Source organism: Agelaius phoeniceus, chromosome 21 (genome assembly GCF_051311805.1).
Source record: "Agelaius phoeniceus isolate bAgePho1 chromosome 21, bAgePho1.hap1, whole genome shotgun sequence".
NCBI lineage: Eukaryota > Metazoa > Chordata > Aves > Passeriformes > Icteridae > Agelaius > Agelaius phoeniceus.
The window spans coordinates 10,387,379-10,408,299 of NC_135285.1; the positions used below are offsets into that span (position 1 = coordinate 10,387,379).

Below are 20,921 nucleotides of genomic sequence, written 5' to 3' on the forward strand. Positions count from 1 at the left end.
TCCACCAAGGAACCAGAACTGAACGTGCCAACGTTTCCACCAGAAGAGTCCGCGTGCAGTGCCTCCATCCCATCTATGTAATGGTGATGTGAAGCTGCAAAAACTGACAAAACATGATGCAAATATTTTTAAAATAATTCATTTTGATGCTTTATTTTGGCATTCAGTTAAAACTGCATTCTTGGAAAAATGCACAGGAATTTCTGTGATTCACGCAGTCCATGGTTCCATCTTGGCTGGGGAAGTTTGATGCTGTTTTAATTATTAATCAAGTAAAACAAATGTTCCCCTACACATGCAAAAGAATTTTTAATAACAATAAAAGAATTGTTAATAATGATGTCTCTTATTGTGGTGACCTCACAGCTTGGAGGCCCTATTTTCTGTTAATAATTTTCAGTTACGTGAATACACGTTTTTTGTTCCAAATTCCTTTTTTAACTCAAGGGCTTCCATTCACATTAGCTCAGCAGCCTGGTAAGAGCATCTTCAAGGGAAAGAGAGTTGACTAAAATGCATGAAAACTCATCACTTTGGCTGGAAAGCCCATTCATTCACACAGGCACTGCCCATGCCTTGCAGGAGGCACATCATCTTCTACTCATTTCAGAAGATGAATTTTCCAGGAAAACATTTTTTTCTTGCCTCAACTCCCTCAGAAGGATGCCCAGCTTGTGCGTGCAGCTGCCTGCAGCCTCAGAGAATCCTGCAGCCCAATATTGATATTCCACAAGGCAGAGTACTCCAGGGAACTAACCCAAAGCCAATTCTGCCAGTGCCAGAGAGAAGCTGCACTATGGCTGCTGGGAGTGTTCACAGCAGGCACTGCCTGCAGAAGCTTCAGGAATGCTGGCTGCTGAGGAAGGAGTTCCTAAGGGACAGCCAATGCTGACTGTGGACACAGGTACAATGCTGGGACCCAAACACACACACAAAACGTTCAGGAGCTGCCTCAGCAGCGCTGCTAATAACCAACAACCTTCAGCGGTCTGAATTTCCCCAAGTCTCCACTAGGTATTGACCAGGAATTGCTGTGGCTCAGAATCGCCCTGAACACTTCATTAGCACAGTTACTGCCTGCTCCATTGATCACTACAAGTGTATTTTTCCATGTTTCCATTTTAGCAGTACTAAATTACATTGCTTCAAACACAGAAGTTGCTCATCACCTAACAGTGCTCTTAGTCCGCCTATTGCTGTGTTTGACATGTATCGGCAATTTCAGCTCATTTTTTAGGATTAAACAAAATATTCAGAAACTTTTAAAAACATCTTTGTCACATACAAACTGCCTCCCTCCCAGATCACATCCAACTTGATTAAGCATTAAATTTGCAACTGCCTGTCTTTCCACCCTCTCTAAACACCAGCACAGGTTCACGGCAGTGCCGCTGGCGCTAAGGAGTTAACGCGTGCTGCTGTGGTCACTGGAAATAAGCAGTTTCAGGTAAGCAATATTGCTGTCAGACACACAACCTTGCAGGTGTGGGCAATAATTAAAGGTTTCAGCACATCTACCTGGGTGAAGTATTTTTTACCTCCTATTCTGAGGAGGAAGCCCTCTCTGTGGAGAGCAGAAGAGCTCATTAATGAGGCTAATTAGGTGTAAAGGGGGTAGAGTCTGGCATCAGCTGCAGCTTATAGAAGCTAATCATTAAGCCCTGTAATCTCTACCCGAGAACAGCAGATGATCATGTTCCTAGGTGACTGATGTTCCTCAGAAAATTTCCAGCACCTGAGTACCTGACCAAATACTTTTTGGTGAGACCAAAAATTCCCTTAACCCTCTATGTGCCAGACAGCACAGTTGATATCATTTCTTCACTCATCAATTTTCTAACAATGAATATCCAATGAGATTCAGACTTAGCATGAGGCCTTTAATGTGATTTATTTCAGAATTTAAAAAAGCAAAAAAATCAATGCCATCAACAACTTCTGGAAAGGAAGGGCACAAAATAAAGGCTGATAGAGCAATACGTAAGAATAACAAAGATGTAATTGTAATTATTCAAGCAGTAATGCTTGAAAAAGAGTGACCACATATAATCTCCTGAAGGTGAGTTTTCTGTGTAATTTCTTTGCATAGAGTACTGAGGGTAGTTACAATACCACAGGGATGAATGTCTTGTTAATAAATATGTAAAATAAGGATTTCATTGTACTCACCTAATTTGAAATGAGAAAAAGGACACAATTTCCATGGAGAGAGAATACATGTAAGCAGAGCTCAATCTAGAACTTGTTTTAGAAAATGAATTGCAAAACCAGCATAATATTGCAGAACCTCAACATGAATTTTTCAGTTCATCAGGCAGAACAGACCTGTTACTGGCAACCTGCTACTGGTACCTTTTTTCCTCCAACTTAGCAGCAGATTTGAATAAAAATTTTTTAATATTCAATTCCATTGCAATGAGAAATAGAGTATTTGTTATGTCCATGTTAGCTGTGGACCTGGAGATGCACAGACTAAATAACCTAAGTTGCCCAGAAGTGCCACTGGCTCTTGTTACCATCAGGATACAGATAAGCCACACTGGCAAGCTGAGTTCTCTGAGCATCAACAGAAAAAATATCTCCAACGATAACCAGCACCCTGTCTTCCAATCCAGATGTCAGATGAATGAATTGGGTGATAAAATTGCTTTGTAGCCAGCATCCCATTATATTTAATAATTCTTCAGATATACTGTAAGGACCAAATCCCATTAGGCAATAAAGGTTTCTACAAATATTCTGAGCTAAGCACCTTGCCCAGTAGTGAACGTCTGTGCTTCAGCTTCCCCTGCTCTAGAACAACACCCAAGGAGTTTTTGGACAGGTCCAGAAGCACTTGGTGAAGGGGGTGTTTGCATATCAAACAAATCTGAACCAAGGCTTCTCCCGAGCATCTCTGCAATTTGCCCCAAACCAACACAAGCTTCCTCAGTATCACTTGATCAAGTGCTTGGCAGGATTATTGCCTATCCTACATAGAACACTGCTTGTTTCTTTTAAACCTTTGCTGTTACAAACCCCACTGGACTGCCAGAGGTTTCTTGCACTGGAAGAAACAATGAGGAGTCTCTCCTCATCTTCCTTCTTCAAACTGCCAGCGAGAGCCTTCCCTATAAATAATGCTACAAAACCAACTGACATTCTCAGTACCCCTGGCATTCATACAAGCAGACTGGACATTCTATGGGGAAAACGTGCAGTGATGTCTGTAAGCAAGAGGTAAGTGTGGTCAGCAGACGGGTAAGTACGTACAAGTGTCTGAATTAACCAGAGGGAAGGGCAAACCAGAACTACATTGCATTTTCATCAGCAGTAACAACCTTTGTTTCCCTGAATCTAACTCCCCACATGATCAGATATGTGACAAAGCTGGTCTGCAGAGACAGCAAACTGTCCAGAGGACTGATTCCAAGATGTGGCACTATTTCTGTGCTGCTTTCCTATTCCTGAGACATGCTCCACTGTTCCTTAGCCATGCACACCCTTCATTTCAGTAATTAGCTGTCAGCACGGCCCGACAGCAACTTGGTATTGTCTGCTCAAATTGTATTAATGAAAACGCAATCCACTAAATGTCCTGGATGCACATCTGTAATTGTGTTACATGCAGAGGCTGGGGACGGGGGCAAACTGCAGCTTCTAAACAGGGCACTGTGATCAAGCACATTAATCTGTTATTTCGTAGGGATTTGACAACCAATTAATACTACAGGGCTTCCTATCCAGCAGTAAGAACCAGCCATCCCAGATCCAACAGTATAAGCTGTGCCTACCATTGTGAACACAACATCCTTAAAGGCAGAGGCACAGGAACTACAGGTTGCAGCATTGCAAAAGCCCTTTTTGTATTTAAAGATTCAAGCATCTGTATGTTGAAACCTAAATGTAGAACACTCAGTGTATATACCACACTAAGGAAAATAAAATAAGCCCCAAGACCCTTATCAAACATATAAGTTTTTGATGTTCTTGAAGAATACAAAATTCAGTTGATAAGCCCTTGTAAACTGATCCTTGTCAGTCAAGACATTGCACCATTTTCTGTTTCGTGTTCTCCATCACCAAAGACTTTTCCAAAGAACAGGGCTTGGACAAGATAAAAAAAAGAATCAAGAAAAACACATAATAAAGATATCCTGTGGGTATAATAATCTTTGGAAAACTTTCATGTCAGTTCTGACTGCAAAATTGCTATTAAGATTTAATTAAAATTGAGCCCAATAAGCTATGACAAGATAATGGCTGGAAACATGGCTTTAGGGCAGAGTGAGGATATCTGGAACTCCGGCTGGATGTGATGCTTTATTTTTGGTTACATTTGGCAACTGTTGAGATTTCTGAAACACAACGTAATTATAATGATCTACAGAAATTCACAGAGGAGAAAAGAACAGCACTGCATTTCAGCTACCTCAGAGATTTTTAGGACTCCAGTACCACCTAACCCTTAATTTCATTCATGTTCACACCCACACTGAAGAACAGTCTTTTTCAACTAAAAAACCCCTGCAAGCCCCTCCTAAACAATTTAATATTTTGTTACTTATCCATAAAAAAACCTATTAATTTCCTCTCAGAGGCAGGAATTCTTTTTGTATCATTTACCTCCATAGCTGAAGGCAACAATCCCACAGACCTGAAGCAGAAACTGTCAAGAGCTTTGGGAATGATCCTGACTCAGGGAAATCAATTGTCCTTTACTGGAGACAGCCTCACTGCTCCCCCTGAAAACTCATGGTTCAGGAGAGCTGAACTGCATTGAACATGTAGAGGGGGCACGTGAGTGAGTGACACTTGGAAGAGAACACTCAGCCCAACATCAGCTTCAAACCCCCAAGTGAGGGGGCACATAGGGGATGTTCTTAAATCAGCAGCGCTCCCTATGCAGTGGAGGCCACTGCTCCAGAACAAAACGTGTTTAGAGTTTGAGAGATACATTTGGGGAAAATACTGACATACTTGTTACAACTAAAACAGTTCCTTTAAGCATGAACTCCTCTGGTTTGCCTCAGTTTCAGTAACAAATAATTCACAAGCCCCCTCCCTCTGTGTAAATGCTGGTTAGGTGCTGCTCATTCCAAGCACTCCTGTGACCAAGTGCAAGCAGCAGAGCCAAGCAGCACCACCCTGTCCTTCAGCACAGCCTGCACCTCCTCTGGTTTTACTGCAGACACACAGCAACTGTTCAACACACCTCCAGTTTTAGGCAGGAAATGCAGGTAAGCAACAGCATTCCTATTCTTGACTGCTTTCAAGTAAAATATTCTCATGTGTAATAAGAAAGCAGTTTTAGATAGAAGTATTTTTATTTTTTGTATATTCTTGAGACTATGTTGAGAATATGTAATAAATCATCGGTTGCCAAATGGGGGGGATGAGCTTTATCCATACAAGTACAGACAGATCCTAAGGAAAGGCAAACTAATCACACATATAATCCTCACAAATTGCTTTCATTTTCACCATTAATCCTCTCTAAGAAAAAATGTTCTGGACATACAGACTTTAACTACTGCTTGGAGAGCTTCACCTAAATAATTCTTTGACATATTTTTCTTTTCACTGAGCACCAGGAATAAGCAAAGTACATATATAATCTACAACTTTTAAAAGGCACTCAAAACAAACTCTTGGCACCTTCATTTCCACGGCACTTCCAAGAATCCTGTATTAGCTGCTAGCTCTGAGTAACACTTGATTCCAAATTAATGTAATACATCAAAATAATGTCATGTGGAAAACAACTTTAACCCTTTAGGAATCAACAACACATATTTATGATGCACATTGAACAGGCAAACAGTTACATGGGCTCTACTATAAAATTTCTTATTATATAAATCACTAAGCTAAATACCGCATCAGGAATTATTCAAAAGACAGCTATACTTGGACACAAGAGTAACCTTTAAGGAGTTAAAATGTCCTCAACTACAAGTCAAGTTGAAACTTATTTAATTAGGTTCTGTATTTGAAAAAATGAAATAAATTCTTTCATTAACTAAACCAAACTCCCTTAAAGGCAACAATATGTTCCCTCTCTGTCAGGACAGAGCGCAATGAAATCTTTATTTTAATTGGGGTTAGCTAAGGGGCCATTTGGCTTCAGATGCTTTGTTTATCAGCCCTAAGCTTTACAGCCTAGCCAGGACTTGAAATATTTTACTACAGAATGATATCATTAAAAAAAAAAATTAGGAAAAAATTATCTATCTCTATATATACTCTTCCAAGGAGTATTTTCTAGAGATAATTTTAATGTGCATTGTGAAACTGCAGTCCAAGTGCAAGGTACCCTAGAGCAGCCCCTGCTTTCCCTGAGCACTCGGGTGTGGATCTGCTGTGCACTGCCTGCTCCATGGGCTCGCAGCACCGGCACAGCGAGGGCTGAGCCAGGCCCCCGACCGCCCTGACCACGCCAACAAAACCTCCCTGGGGGAGAATCTTCCCAACTTCCTACAGAAGCCTCACACCTGAAAAGCTTGGGTGATCACTTCAATTTTAAGACAAAGCAAATGAATTCTTAGTTGGTAGATGGTCCCTTTTTCCTGTAATAAACTGAAAATCTCAGGCATCTCCAGTAATACAGTTACTGAAAATCCCACGGAAACAGCTATCAAAGAAGGGACAGTGAACAGGAATTCTGCAAAATCACAGCCCCAGTTCGCTCCAAAGTGCAGCCAAAATTTTTTAAATAATCCAGAAAAATGTCCTGTGGTATTGTGAAGATCAAGCTTAGGCTGGATTTTGGACTTATTCCTTATTAAAACTCCAAGCACTACAAGTGTTCCTAAAACTGAAATGATATGTAAAAAAGAAGAAATAAAGAAAACTCCAAGCCTAATTTCCACAAATGAAATACATCTAAGGATATTTCATATTATTTTCTCCTGGATCGCTGAAATGTGATGAGTCAGAGCCCTTTTTTCCCCCCTTCAAAATTATAAACCTGATATAATTTGTAATTGTCTTCTGAGGCCACTGGTGTTATGTTGCTGACAGTTTTATACATACCACATAACACAGCACACCACATACATTATTTTAGTTAAAAACTATGCCAACAGTACGTTATTAATTCCAGTTCAAGAATTCTATTATATTTTAAAACCAAAACTTAAGTCTTTGTTTTGTCATCAGAAACAAAAGCATTGCTGCTGACTCTGGAAGAATAAAGCTTATTTCAAACTAAACACTGAGATTTGTGCTTCACCTTTATGCTACCTGAAAGAAAATATAGCAATTCTAACTTAAAAGTATTATTCACATATATTTTTTAATTTCTTCTCTAGACAGCTTTGTGCATACCTGCTCTGTACTGTTTTCTCATGAGAACTATAATAAATGAGCTGCTTCTGCAACTTCACAGCAGGTATTTTGATTTGAGAGTAATCACAGTTTTCTCTACAATCTTTATACAATTTATGTCCTGATCATCCAACAAATAAGTAAAAGATTTAAATTGACATCAATATGTATACCTTTCTCAAACAGTGCAAACTAATTGTGTATCTCTAAATGAGAAAAACGTTTATTAAAAAAAAAACCTAGCGAATATACCAACTATTGAGTTCAAAGCAAAGACACCACATGTGTCTAAATAAATATCAAGGAAGTGTCAGAGGTAAATGAGGAGAGACCAGGTGAAATGTGTGTGATGTGTTAATTGTATTCAAAAAAATAATAGAGCAAGACAGAGAAGCTGAACTTCCAATTATCATAATGGTATCTACTTCACAACACATTTTCAAACTTGAAAGAGACATTTTAAACCATAGGAATTCTGAGCAGAACACTTCCAGCTGTGCTCTGCATAAATCTTGCACGCTGTACATACACAGTTTATTTAAATACCAAGTAAAGTTATGACTTACAAAATGCATATTTCAGTCACAATAGAATATCTGTCATTGCCAGAGCTGCTACTCATTGAATGAAAGTCTCAGAAAACAATGAATTAAATTAGAAAAAGATAAGAAAGGACAGAATGTTTTCATTTGATGTTTTACCAGACTGAAGTAGCGTGTGTTTTAAAGAACAACGTACTTACCAGCCCTCTGCAGAGTCTACATTTTTATGTTCCCTAAAATAGAATAAGGAAGAAAAAAAAGTGGTCCTCATGTGAGACTAAGTTTTGCCTGCACAGCATTTTGGCCACGAGCCAGAATTTGCCTGTCTCTAATGCCTTCCCAGAGCAGAATCAGTGCTGCATGTGAAGAGCAGTTGCCCAGCTCTCTGAGGGCACACAGGAGCCAAAGCAGAAAGGGGCCTTGGTCCCCTCTGTGTTTCCCAGGGCACACACGAGGTTCCCTGAGCCCCAGGGCAGTGCCAGAATCTCCCACCCTCCACTGTCAGCCCTGGCTCAGGAGCAAATGGCTCCTTCTGCCTCCAGCCCCACTGCATTCCAGGTGTCACTGCACGAACTCTCACCCAGCTATGCAAATCCTGACAACTAATGGGATTTACTGCCTCTCCCTGCCTCCCTTGGAACCACAGCAGGACAAACTGTACACTCCCATTCCTACACAATGTGCACCGTGAAAGCCCAGACTGGCGTGGCTTCTCTATTCTGTTTCTAACCCAATTAAATATTTTAATTTTTATCATAATTTCATTACTTTATCTGCCACTGAAGGCTACTTTACAAATCCAAATACCAAAATCTTTTCCACCATCTTCTGTCAATGGAAGTGATACTTTCTCTTCAGCCATACAGCTGCTCACACTACTGAGAATGTTCACTCCTTGCCACCTGCCTGAAAGGTCCTTGGGGTGGGGTTTTTCAAGGGTTTGTGTGTGTTGGTGTTTTTTTCCCCTAATACCAGATACAACAGCTCATTTGAAAAAACACACACTCACCGAGTGCCTCACACAGAAGCTGAATTCAAGGGTGATGTTATTTTCTGCTTGGTGTTTGTTTATGTGCCTCCTTGTTCCCCTCCAAGTCCCCTGCGCTTTATTAGCTCAGGAAATATCTCCAAGTTCTCCTGCACGGAGGCATTTGCACAAGGCTGTGCACTCACAATTAGAACTGAAGTACCAGGAGACAACATAGTGAAAACACAGGCAAGAGCCAGCCTAAAACAAACAACCAAAGGCTTGAAACAAATTGAGAAGAATCAAAAACAAGAGCATCAAATAGCACAACCCCAGAATCAGGTGTGAGAGGCAGAGCCAAGTAAGTGAATATCCAAATCCTGGCACAGCAGAGCTGACAGAGCCCAGGCTGCTGCTCCCTGCACAGCCTGCCCTGTAACAGGGAGATCGAGAGGCTTTGGAACAAAGCTCCTTTCATTTCTGCAGCAGCACCACAGAAGAGGCAGAGTGACCTGAGCCAGGCTGACGGCTGAACACACAGCCTGCATGGGGGCTGCAAAGTTACCCAGACACACAGCCAAAGACAGCTCTCAGAGTGCCCCATGTTCCACAGACTAAGTGACCACAAACCCCTGAACATCAGCATGAAGCAGGTGAACGTTGATAATCTCAAAGCAGACCTCTGCACAGCAGCATTCTGCACATTCAAAGGAATTCACGTTTCTGCTGTTACTGCCCAGTGAGATGCACAGCACCCCATCCCTTTGGGCAAAGTTCCTGCACCCAAAACCATTCCCAAGATGGGTTGTAGGGGGGCTGTGTTTGCTATTTTTGCTTTGATTTGAGTTTTGCTGCAGTTTTACTTTAACATGTATGATGGACAGGGAGGTTTGCATGCACCTTTCTGGGCAGAAACACCACAATCAGCAGAGGGGGATGTTAACTTTCTCAAATAAGACTTTGTTTTACCTTCCTCTCAGAATCCTGGGTTCCCCCTCCCTGCAGCGTGGCATACGGAATTAGATAACAGAGGATCTTACAACAGTTTGGAAATTACAAAACAATTCTATTTACTACATACCAGACTGCTGGAAGAGATTAAAGAAAATGTCTTTTCAGGTTCATTAACATATGTATATCTCAACAGACTTAGATGTAGAATAATAAATGCCATTCTGAAGAACAGTAACTGTTTGTTAGAAAAAGAGCCATTTTTAAGGTTTAAAACAGCAAAAGCAGAAATTTGTCTATAGCAACAGTAAGGCTTAGAGAGGAACAGCAACAGAATTGAAATGAAAACAAACATCACACAGAAAACAAACAAAACTGTGTTTCCCCACTAAATCTTTTCCAGTCAGTGACTGTGAATTCAGCACTTCCCATAGATGGTAAAACACAGCAATAGTTACAAGTGGCTTCTGAGGGAGATTGCTGAAACCTTGGGTCTTTAAAATGTCACAAAACACAGAATCTTCACAGAGTAAGAAGAAAAAAGCCTCAAATTTCAGTTCCAGGACATACAGAAACTCAATTTATGTCCATTTTTATCACAAAAAAATCAGATTTTACACACTGTCAGTGCCATTCTCACTGTCTACTCCTGTCAGTAAAGTCACTAGGATGACACTTAGAAATTACTGTCATTTAGGCATTCCTAGACTGTCTGTACAGGGATGGATTTGAGAGCTCAACCACTTGAACGGGAAAAGAGTAAAGACAGGTGGGAGAAAATTCCTGGTGCTGTACATCAGCACTGCCTTCAAACAGAGCACAACAAAACTGCAAGTAAAACAAAAAGTTCTATTTAACTAGCTTCTGCTCACTGTTTCCCCTACAGCCTGGGTTCATTTTAACAGGTCTGTGCACAAGTTCTATGAGCATTAGGGATCACCCTTCTTCATGTTTTCTACAGATGGACAAACACTCGTAAAGCTCTGAACTGGGGAGACAGCTCTGGTGACAGGGAAGTATTTACCCTGCATGCAGTGTGTGCCTTTAAAATATACATGCAAGGAAAAGAAGCTAGGCAGGAGATGGCCATGGAGAGGAAGGAACTGGGATGTGGCAATTACTGGGAGTTGGAAATGACTATTTACTCTTCCACTGAATAACTTAAAAAAATAATTCACCATGGCAACAATCATACTTCATAGTAGATAAAGCACTGAATGCTACAAAGCCTTTGCAAAATGAATTATGCACCAGTACGTAGCATGCACTTGCTTTATATTACTGCACACACATTCCAACAAAATTTCCTTTTTGACTCATCTGGCATTTGCTTTTTTACTCTGCACCAAATATCATATACTTTTCTGACTGTGATCTCATGAGTCTGGAACTGTTGAAGGTATTTATTGTGTCTGTTCCAGAGATTCCTGTAAAATAATTAATGCATTAATTATCTCCTTAAGTTGAATTAAGTGTTATGTTGAAAAAGAAAAAAACTTATTTCTTCCTATTCATAACGGTTTCTTCCCCCACCACTGCTCAAATTGCATTGTATTTGGAGAAAATTCATATCAAAGTTACAATTATGAAAATTGGTAGTACATTGTGTTCTCCATTTAAAATCCAAATATAAATTATCAAGCTTTGACAGGACAACAGAACTTCATCAGCAATGTGTATAAAACACACATTCCTCCACCAGTGTAGTTCAGCTAAAGCAGTGTGAAAACTGGAGTATATAAAACATCTGTGAGTTTCAATAAGTAGTTTCATATTAAGATCAGCAGTTCACAAATTAGAAAGTAATTTCAGCATTGGAAGCACACAAAAAATAGAAAAGCACATTGACTCTGCCTCTGATTTCCTGCTTACTCTTAAGTGGATGCATCCAAGGAATATTTAGGTTAAATTTAAACCAAATCAATTCAGAACAATGCAAATAACCAGAAATTATCCAGTTTACAACTAATGGTTGCTCAGGCAAATAAACCTGAATAAAACTGAATAATTAACCATGAAGACAAAGAGAATTAATTGATGCTTCACTGCAGAGAGTCACTTGTCCTCAGCAGTTCCCTCTGCACACAAGGAGGTATCAGTAGTCATGGTCCCATGCCCAAGGTGTAACTCATGGAGGAGTATTTACAACCCGTACAGGATGTAATCCAGTGCTTTCCTACAAGTACCAGCCCTGTCAGAAGCCCTGCAGTGCCAGAGAACAGGCAGAACTCTTGTTTGTCATTTGGGAAGCCTGTAGGTCCCAGCAGAGGCTGGAGTGCCGCTCCCAGGCGAGATGGAGACAAACCCCACCGGGCCGAGGCCGCAGCAGCAGCGCCGCCCTGCAGCCCCCACATCCTGCAGGGTCACAGCCACAGCCACTGCTCTGGGCCAGCCCCGCCGAGCTCACCTCGCCCCACAGGTGGGGGCTGCTCCTCACAAACACGGCGAGAGTCCGAGTGGAGCGCCTGGAACCACTAGGTGTCAGCAGAAGAAAGAGCACGGCCACGGCTCCCTCGCCGAAAACCTGAGCCTGCTTCCCAACGTCCCCAGCTGCTCAGTCCTACCAAGCACCCTTACACACACCCCGTACTCACACGGATTGTTCTGCTGAACGTGACCTACTTGTGTGAATTCGATATTTAGAAGAGATAAAAACATTCCCTCTGCAAACAACAAAAACTTGGGAATTTGAGAAAGGTCATTCAAGCGAACAAAATGCTCAGGCTGGTGTCACTGGTAGACATTTAAGCCATATGCATGAGGATAATCTGCCTCAGTACAGCCCAGTGAACACCCAGCTGCTGCTGAGTTTGGCTGGACCTGATAGCACCAGAGCTCTGTGGGCTGTACGTACATCACACCCCGCAGACACTCCTCTGCATGTAGAACTGGGTAGTGCAGCCATGGGAAACACTGCAGGAAACAGCACTGCAGCTGTTGTCTTGTCAAGTAAATACGACCATTATTACTGTGCTTGCCAACTGTGTACCTGGATATGTTTGTTCATGCAATTCCTAGTTACCAAAGGCCTCAGAAAGTTCACGGTAACAGAAACTCACTGCCAGTGCTCTGTTTCTATGTACATTACACAACTTTGTATCTCTAAAGTAAAACAGAACAGAATAAGAGCCCTTACTATGCTAAAGTCTAATAATGGGAATGTAGAGCCTGCTCCATGACACATTCTGGGCCTACACAGAATAATGAAAAGTAGATTCACACCATTTATCCCAGAAAGTCAGCTCATACCAATGCGATAGTCTATGAAATTAAATTGTCTTATGAGACAGAAACTATGGAAGGAGGAAAATGTATTCTGTATGTACTTCTTTGAATGTATTTTCTAATTATCGATGATTTTAAAAGAACAGTCAGGTTTCTGGGGTTATAGGACATGAAATGCAAAGAACCCTTTCATGTTTGGTATTACTTATGCCCTGTACTTACTCCATGTCAAGGTGATACATGAACATGAAACACCTGCAAATTTGCTTTATCTAAATCTTAATACTGAAAGGTATAATCACAAATCAAACTGTTGATTTACAAAAAGACTTAGGAAAGAAAGCCCTGAAATTTTCCACTTTCTGATTATTAAAGTCAATTTATGACATATTTGTGCAGCTATATTTACAGGTTTTCTTTGATGGAACGAGAAGCAAACTAAACTGTTTCTGCTACTTCCTCAGGTTAGCTGTCCCTCAAAGTTGCACTTTCTAGGGGCGTGCCACTGTCAACTCATTTCAAATGTTCGTCTTTAACATTCAGCCTTCAAAATACCAGATGGTATTTCCAGAACAGCAATTTAAATTTTTATTTTCCTTCATAAATCCCTTAACTAGTTAATCTCACACACACATCCAGGCAAAGCACACACCAATAGTCCCAGAGTTGCCTGGCAACTACAGGGAGGAGCCCTGGAGAACAAGGAAGCCTGCAGGGATGGAGGGGAGTCAGTGTCTCCCCAGCAGGGATAAAGGAGGCTCACAGCCAGAGCGCCTCGCTGCTTCCACCTTTGTCATTTATATGGTCCCCATTTTAAATACCTCCAGCATTTCACCTCAGATGCTTTAAAAGCCCAGTTCTTACACCCAGACACACACACAAGTCAATACAATTTATTTTTTCCACACACACGGATTCCCCCAGTAAGATGTGGAAGGACTTGTGCTGACTTGAAAAGTAATTTTTGAAACCTGAATATGAATGGCTGAAATGATACTTATTTGATGGTAATAACTGGCTGTTTAAAAGTCAGGCTGAGCTGTGTTTTCCTCCTGGCTTTAAAAATAACAAGACAAACTACAGTACTGGAGGGACTTTAGCTACTGAAATCCTCCAGAAACACTACACCCATAGTCCAACTCTTGGCCATGTAACCATTTAACATCATGGTTAAAATTAAATTTATCACACGTCTGCAGGCCGGACCTTTTCATTAATCTTCAAAGAGCAGGAGAATGCCAAATACACCACCTTTTCACACAAAAACACAATGAGGAGACAGGTTTTGCAGAGGAGGGAATGGTCAGCTCTGCACTAACCTCTTATGGTCATTAATTTACTCTTTATTATCATCTCTCCTCTAATTCGACTGGTTTCAAAACAAGCCAGACCCATACATTTCCACGTGAAGGTTCTTCCCTGTGTGATGGATCATGCTTCTTGTACCTCTTTCATTTTGGAGACTTGAACACTGTTTTCAGTACTAGTCAGCCAAAGAGCCACCTTAGGAAGAGCAGGTTATTCTACACTTTGAATTGTTAGGTTTTTTCTCCACCACAGCTGCACATTTATATTTTATGCCAACTAATTGCCTACTTACAGGTTCAATTTTCAGGGCGTTTCTGTAGCTCCCAAAGAAAGCTGCTTGTGCTTTTAGAAACGCTCTTGCAACACCATCTCCAGTGGTTGTAGAGACTTTCTTCAATCTGTTCTTCAGTGCAGAAACCTGAAATCACACAGCAGGTCTAGATCACTCTCGTATCACAAACAAAGAGCAACACATTGGGGCACAGCTAAGTGAAAAATGTGCTCAGCACAGCAGCAGTTATGACAAAAGGTGACATTGTGAATTCAGAGATGAATTTTTCACTTCTAAGAGCATTACTTTTCAAGCTGTTTTGCTTCTCTAAGATTTGTTTGGATTCTATTCAGAAGCCAATAGGATACTACAAGCTTCACTGAACCTGCCCTCCTACTTAAAATCGACTGTTAACATGCTGTTGGAGTACTCTTTTAAAGGTAGTCTATGAAACTGTGTCATTCTTGATTAGAATCCATGAAATAATTGCAGCTAAATTAATTCAAACATCAGATTAGTAAGAGAAACTGCTCCACACTAGCAGGCCATCCATCACTACCAAGGCTAGGAACAAAAGCTGAAGGTCTGAAGAATCTATTCGCCACAAATACAAGTGTTTTTTAAGGTTATATTCCCTCACATTTCAGAGCCGGAACGGGCAGTGACCCCGCCAGGGCTGCGCTCCTGGCCGTGAGGGCACCCTCAGCAGGCTCCCGGCCCAGCCGCCCTCCCGCAGCCCCTCAGCAGCACTCGGGGCAAACACGCACACCAGACTCGGGGGCTCAAGGAGATGTGCACCCATGAGCCACAGGCTGCAATGTGGAAAATTAATGTAATGTATTGGCAGTTAAAATACAGTCAGATAGCGAGAAACAAAGACAGAAACTTAAACACCTTCCCCTGCCGCCGCCTTTCACCGGCCCAACTCCCCGCCCCAGCCCCGCCTCCCCTCTACTGATGTCAGTCCCGACAGCTCCTCCCGCCCTTCCTTACTCCTCACACTTCTCCTCTCTGTGGTCTGGGGCTTTTTGCCTGTTCTCACACATTTTTGGAGTTGTTTGCCGAGGGCTCGGCCGTGCCCGGGATCCGCTGTGTCCTGCTCCGGCCGCCCCTCAGGATTCCCTCACGGCCCCTCAGGGCCCCTCCTGGCTCTCCCTCACGGCCCCTCAGGATTCCCTCACGGCCTTTGGCGCCGCAGACAGAACCGGACACGCTGAGGTTCTGACCCAGATCTCAAGACAAACCCAAATACCCGGGTGCTGGTTCTGGACAGGAATTCAGCTGGTGCTTTTAGGGGCTGCGGCCATGCCACGCACAAAGCCCGAGTTTAGAAGCCCGAGTTTAGTGAGATACCTGACACAGAAAACAGGCAGGAGCCACAATTTCGGGGGAAAGCAGAACGGCAGGAAATCCCTAGTTAACCCGATTTGAAGGAGAACGTGACTGACTCCATAAATATCCAAATGATGAATTTAACAGAAAGAGCCAATAACTAGCAAATCTTCCTTTCCCAAATGCCATACTGGAAATCTCCATGGGGTAGCTCTGTGTACCTCATTCACACTATGCAAGAAACACTGGAGAAATATTATTGACAGAGTGAGCAGATCCTCTAGTAGTGATCATAACTAACTCTGTTCAGAGAGTATGAATTATACCTTATAAAATATAAACTGATGGTTCAAATATTCAAATTAACTTTCAAGACCTTCTTCCCATCCTCCAGCTCCCAACAAAAGCTTGCTCTGGCCTCATCCGTATCTCCAAAATCCCACAGATGAGTCGAATGTCCTCAGCCTTGGGTGTTGCCCAGAGCAGCCTGATTTTCCTGAGCTGTTTGTGAGTGCCTCAGTTCATCCCCAACTCAGCTTCCTCCTGCAGCAGCCTTGGCTTTGGGCTCCATGGTGACTCCCTGTCATGCTCCAGAGGTGTTAAATACAGAATCCATGCTGGGCACTACTGGCTTTTCTTTTAGATGTTATCTTTGCACTTGTGTTTACTAAAACACTTGCAAAGACATTTCCTTTTAAATCTTCTGCAGATTCTGCTGTAAAAGGCGTTTCATTATTTAGCATAACAGAAATAACCGAGAGCGTGTCCAGCACTGTTTATAAATCTGAATGCTTATGCCAATGATCCACGCATTAATGAGCCCACAAACCCATATTAACATAACACATGATACCAGATTTAGTCTGAAGCCCGTAAAATAAGCTGACTCCTATTCAGTGAAATAACGTTCCTCAAGGAGTTCTGTAATCCTCTAAATATAAAAGCTTCACCAGATTTTCAAACCCAAACAGCATACTTCATGTTTGAAGGGGTCTAGACTTGTAAGGTTGAAATATGCTTTTATTTTCTATATTAACTTATATAAACTATTTAAAGGTAGTTCTTAAAAGTATAATAAAATATCCAGAGCTCTGAGAAGCTTTCAAATCCACCTCCACCATCGTTATAAGGCTTTTCTGTAAACATTCATGTGAAGATACAGAACCTTCTGTCTATATAGAAGGAAAAAGCTCTATGCCTTGTTTTAAACAAACCAGGATTTCAGAGGGCTGGCCACAGCCTTTCTGTGCTTCAGCTCCCCTGGCTGGGACAGAAGCAGAATATTGACTGGTATTTTGCTACTTCCTCAAACACTGTAGGATGTCCATTTTATATATATGTGGGATTACTGCAATAGGTATGTCAATTTTGTAACAAAAAAATGTTAGCGACATATTTAAATATACTAACAAGTAGCAAAAAAACCCACCCCAAAACACTCTCATGTGTACTCTGTGGCAAAAAGTAGTATGTAATATAAGTAGACTATACCAGCAGAATTAGGGTTGTTTCCTGCCTGAAGAGACTGTGATAACTTAAAAAAACCTCAAATTGTAACCACTGAAAATGAGGATTATTTCTAGCCAAATAGACACATATACATGCAGTCTACCCTGAGAGTGTTTTTAAAGAAGATTTTTATACTTCTGGCAGTTGAAGTTTAAAGGTCCAATTTCAACTCTCACCATGTTTCAGAATGCAATCTGTGCAATGCAGCAGAATGAAATGGTTCAGTAAAGGTGCTAGTGGAAATTCTTTTAATTAGGTCCAAGGCTTTTCAGTTGTCAACATGAATAAAGCAAGAAATGTTCTACTGCAAACACAGCCTAAGAAATAAAAATGGATTCACCTTTAGGAAAATGGTTTGGCTCCAGAGCTGCAGCTTGGCACTCCTGGCTGCCCTGCAAGCAGCTCATTCCTTCCCTGAGGGCAAAGCAGCAGCCCTGGCTCCCTGGCCAAGGCGCTCGCTGCAGAGGGGCAGCAGGAGCCAGGGCTGAGCCTGGGACACCCCGGCTGCCCCCGGCCTTCCTGCAGCAACAGCCACGAGCTGACAGAGCAAGCTTGTGCTTTATGCCTTCCAACGTGGGGCTCTGACTACAACTATGACTAGAAGATGACACTTATTTGGAAATACATGAAAAATCCATACGGGTTGTATAAAAAAAATTACTACCCCCTCTTTGCTATTCACTGCAACACAGACGGTGGTGTAGGAGACTTGTCAGCAGCAGATGCACTTATTGTAATCACAGTCCTTAATAAATCTCTTTTTTTAATATTGATTATTTTAAAAGGAAAGTTACTTCCCAGGGTGCTCTCATGCTGCCAGATTTCCAGCAATACATCAGAAGCAGAAGGTGAGGAAGGGGCAGGTTTTCACATTTCAAATAGTTAATCAGTAACACAGTAGTACAAATCTTGATTTTCAGGGACATGACCTGACCACTTCAGAAGCCTGACAGCCAGCAGGTACTGCTGAGGTAAACTGGGGCAAAGGAACAATGTGAGCTGACTCTGCTGGAACTGCCTCAGTTCTGCCCAGCTCCTCTGACACAAATTCCAACTGGAAAGACCTTTGCACTGGGTCCTGTATTTGTTTGGGTCCTAAGAATTAAAGAATAAAGAACAGTTTGTTCTTGATTTCCAAGAACCACTTTAGTAGCAATATCGGTATCATGAAACTCAAGAACAACTCACTACCTGAGGCTCTAAAATAATCTAAGACTTCATTTACTTGATTTAAAAAGCAGTTCAAGGAGAGAGAAAAAACAGCTTTTAGAAATTTTCTACTGGATTAATTACCTGATGGTGAATGCACCACAGAGAAGATGTTTTTGCTCACTGATGAATATAGATAGATTTAATTTAGCAAAGTAAATTTTGTCTATTCAGCAGCGCATGAATTGCTCACTGCTCACATTAAGTAGCAAAACTGGCAAAGTAGTTTGAAGACATTTTTAGTTTCTCAGATCATAAATGCATCTACTTAGACTAAGACCAGTGGGGAGACACACTCCCAAAATCTCCCAGGGAAGCAAAAAGGAACACACAAAAAAAAAAAAAAAAAAAAAAGAAAAAAGAAAGAAAAGAAAAGAAAAAAAAGTATAATGGATTGGCTTTAGCATCTCCCTGCTGAGATGAACAACTTGATCCACTTACAGTTCCAAACACATGATGCATGAAAGAACTGACAGAAATTCAATTCTTGCACAGCAGAGCAGCTGCTCTCTAGTGGTCAAAGCCAACTCTGGAGCCGTGTGAGGGGAGAGACCTGGAGGAGGAGCTGCTTCATCCAGGTACCTGCAACAATGCTCCAGAGCTGAATCCCAAGAAACCCCCAGCCCAAACATTAATTACACAACGCAACACGACTCGACTTAAAGCTTTGTTGTGAAAAATATTAATCCCAGCTGTATTTATATAGCAGTTGTGAAAAAAAAATACCCCATATATGCTACTGGTGAGCCCTGCCAGTTAATTGAATTTGCTGGCAGCACTTCCTCTGCTCTGCTCTCAACATCCTCCGAGATAAAATGGAGCTCTTAAATAGACCTGTGGAAAACTGAATCAAGAAATTTGAACTAATAAAACACAACTCTCTACTGTTATAAAAGTGAAGTAAAAGTAAATAATGAAAGGAAGGAAGTCTCTTAAAATTTATTACATTCCAAAGCTTGAAGTTCTGTGTTTATTGGAGAAGTCTCTTCTGATGTTCTCCAGTGTGCCCACAACAGCTCCTTTAATGAAGTCTCATAAAATCTAATATAATACTTGATTGTTGACAAATCATATACATGTCTGAGGCCCCGTGCTCCCTGGATGCAGACATTTCTTACATAATTCCATCAAATTTACAACTCTGTCATTCCCGGGTTGTGGAGAATGGCATGAGCAGTGACCAGCTGGCAGATTTGGATGTGAAATCAAAATGAAGAACTATATAATGCCAGAAAAAATAATGGAATCAACTTTTACAGACTAAATGTTTGACTAAAGCCAAAATGTTCACAACCAAGATGGGCCTTTCCTCCTGAGCTGCCTGTTTGTGAAGAAGGGATCCCGCTGGAATGCCAGGGTGTCACAGCAGGAGGCACTGGGCATTCACCCTCACTCAGCTTCTCCTCACACACCAGCTTGCACTGAGCTCCCTGAACATCAATTCTGTTTCTCAACTGCACACAAAAATGTTCAGATCTGGCTGTCACTGCAATATTCCCAACAAGCAAAGGAAATCCAGATTTTCCCCTGCCACATTCTCCTAAACATTCACTCTGCCTTGAAAACAGCTCCTGACACTCTCACTCCTCTGCTCTCCCCTCTCAGCTCCTTCAGTGGAGATGATTGCAGCAGCAAGTGGGATGTCTTTGCATCCCATTAAATGTCAAGTATTTATACACCATTACTATCAACTTATTAAAAACATGAAATAATTTACCAATAAAAATGGTGAATGAGAAAGAAAATGAGCTCTGAATTCTAGCAGTGATTGAAGTGAATGTGAAGGCATCCATTTCATATCATATCTCAGGATATAAAATGCATGAAATTCCTTAAAGCTCACCTGGAAGCGGTCACAGGACAAAAACTCACACAATTTCATTTGGAAACAACAGTTAACTAAAGATGCAGATTTCTAATTCATTAGCTGATTTTCCCTGGGAGGCTTCAATGCACATCTGTAAATGTTGAAACAAACATTCCCAAACACTCTGGGACAGCAGGAACTGAGGGAAGCAGCTCAGTGCTCCATGAGAGCTCCCAGTGAGAGCCCTGAGTGGCAGCCAGCAGGAACTGAACCCTGGGGTAATCACTGCATACATACCACATCGTTGGGGAGGCTCTGAAGGTCATCAAAAGGGGTTTCCAGTGTGTTGGTGTCCACGTTAAGGATCACCACATCTTCCAGGGCCATGCTTCTTACTTTCTATAGGTGAGCAAATTCAGGAAAGGGAAAGGAAAATGTAAGTAAGGGAAATTAAATTTTATGCATAAAGGACACAAGTGATGGCATAACAAC

At 41.6% G+C, this 20,921-nt stretch overlaps 1 protein-coding gene across 2 annotated transcripts in view; it reads right to left on the reverse strand.

The window, feature by feature from the left end:
- The window catches only part of DENND1A (DENN domain containing 1A), a 151,197-nt gene that overhangs the window by 40,529 nt on the left and 89,747 nt on the right, over positions 1-20,921 (reverse strand). For both annotated transcript variants that reach the window (XM_054646491.2, XM_054646489.2), the window contains exons 12-13: positions 20,727-20,828; positions 14,594-14,719 (exon numbers count right to left, since the gene is read on the reverse strand). In XM_054646491.2, the coding sequence (XP_054502466.2) occupies positions 14,594-14,719; positions 20,727-20,828 (228 nt within the window). The remainder of the gene's footprint in view (positions 1-14,593; positions 14,720-20,726; positions 20,829-20,921) is intronic.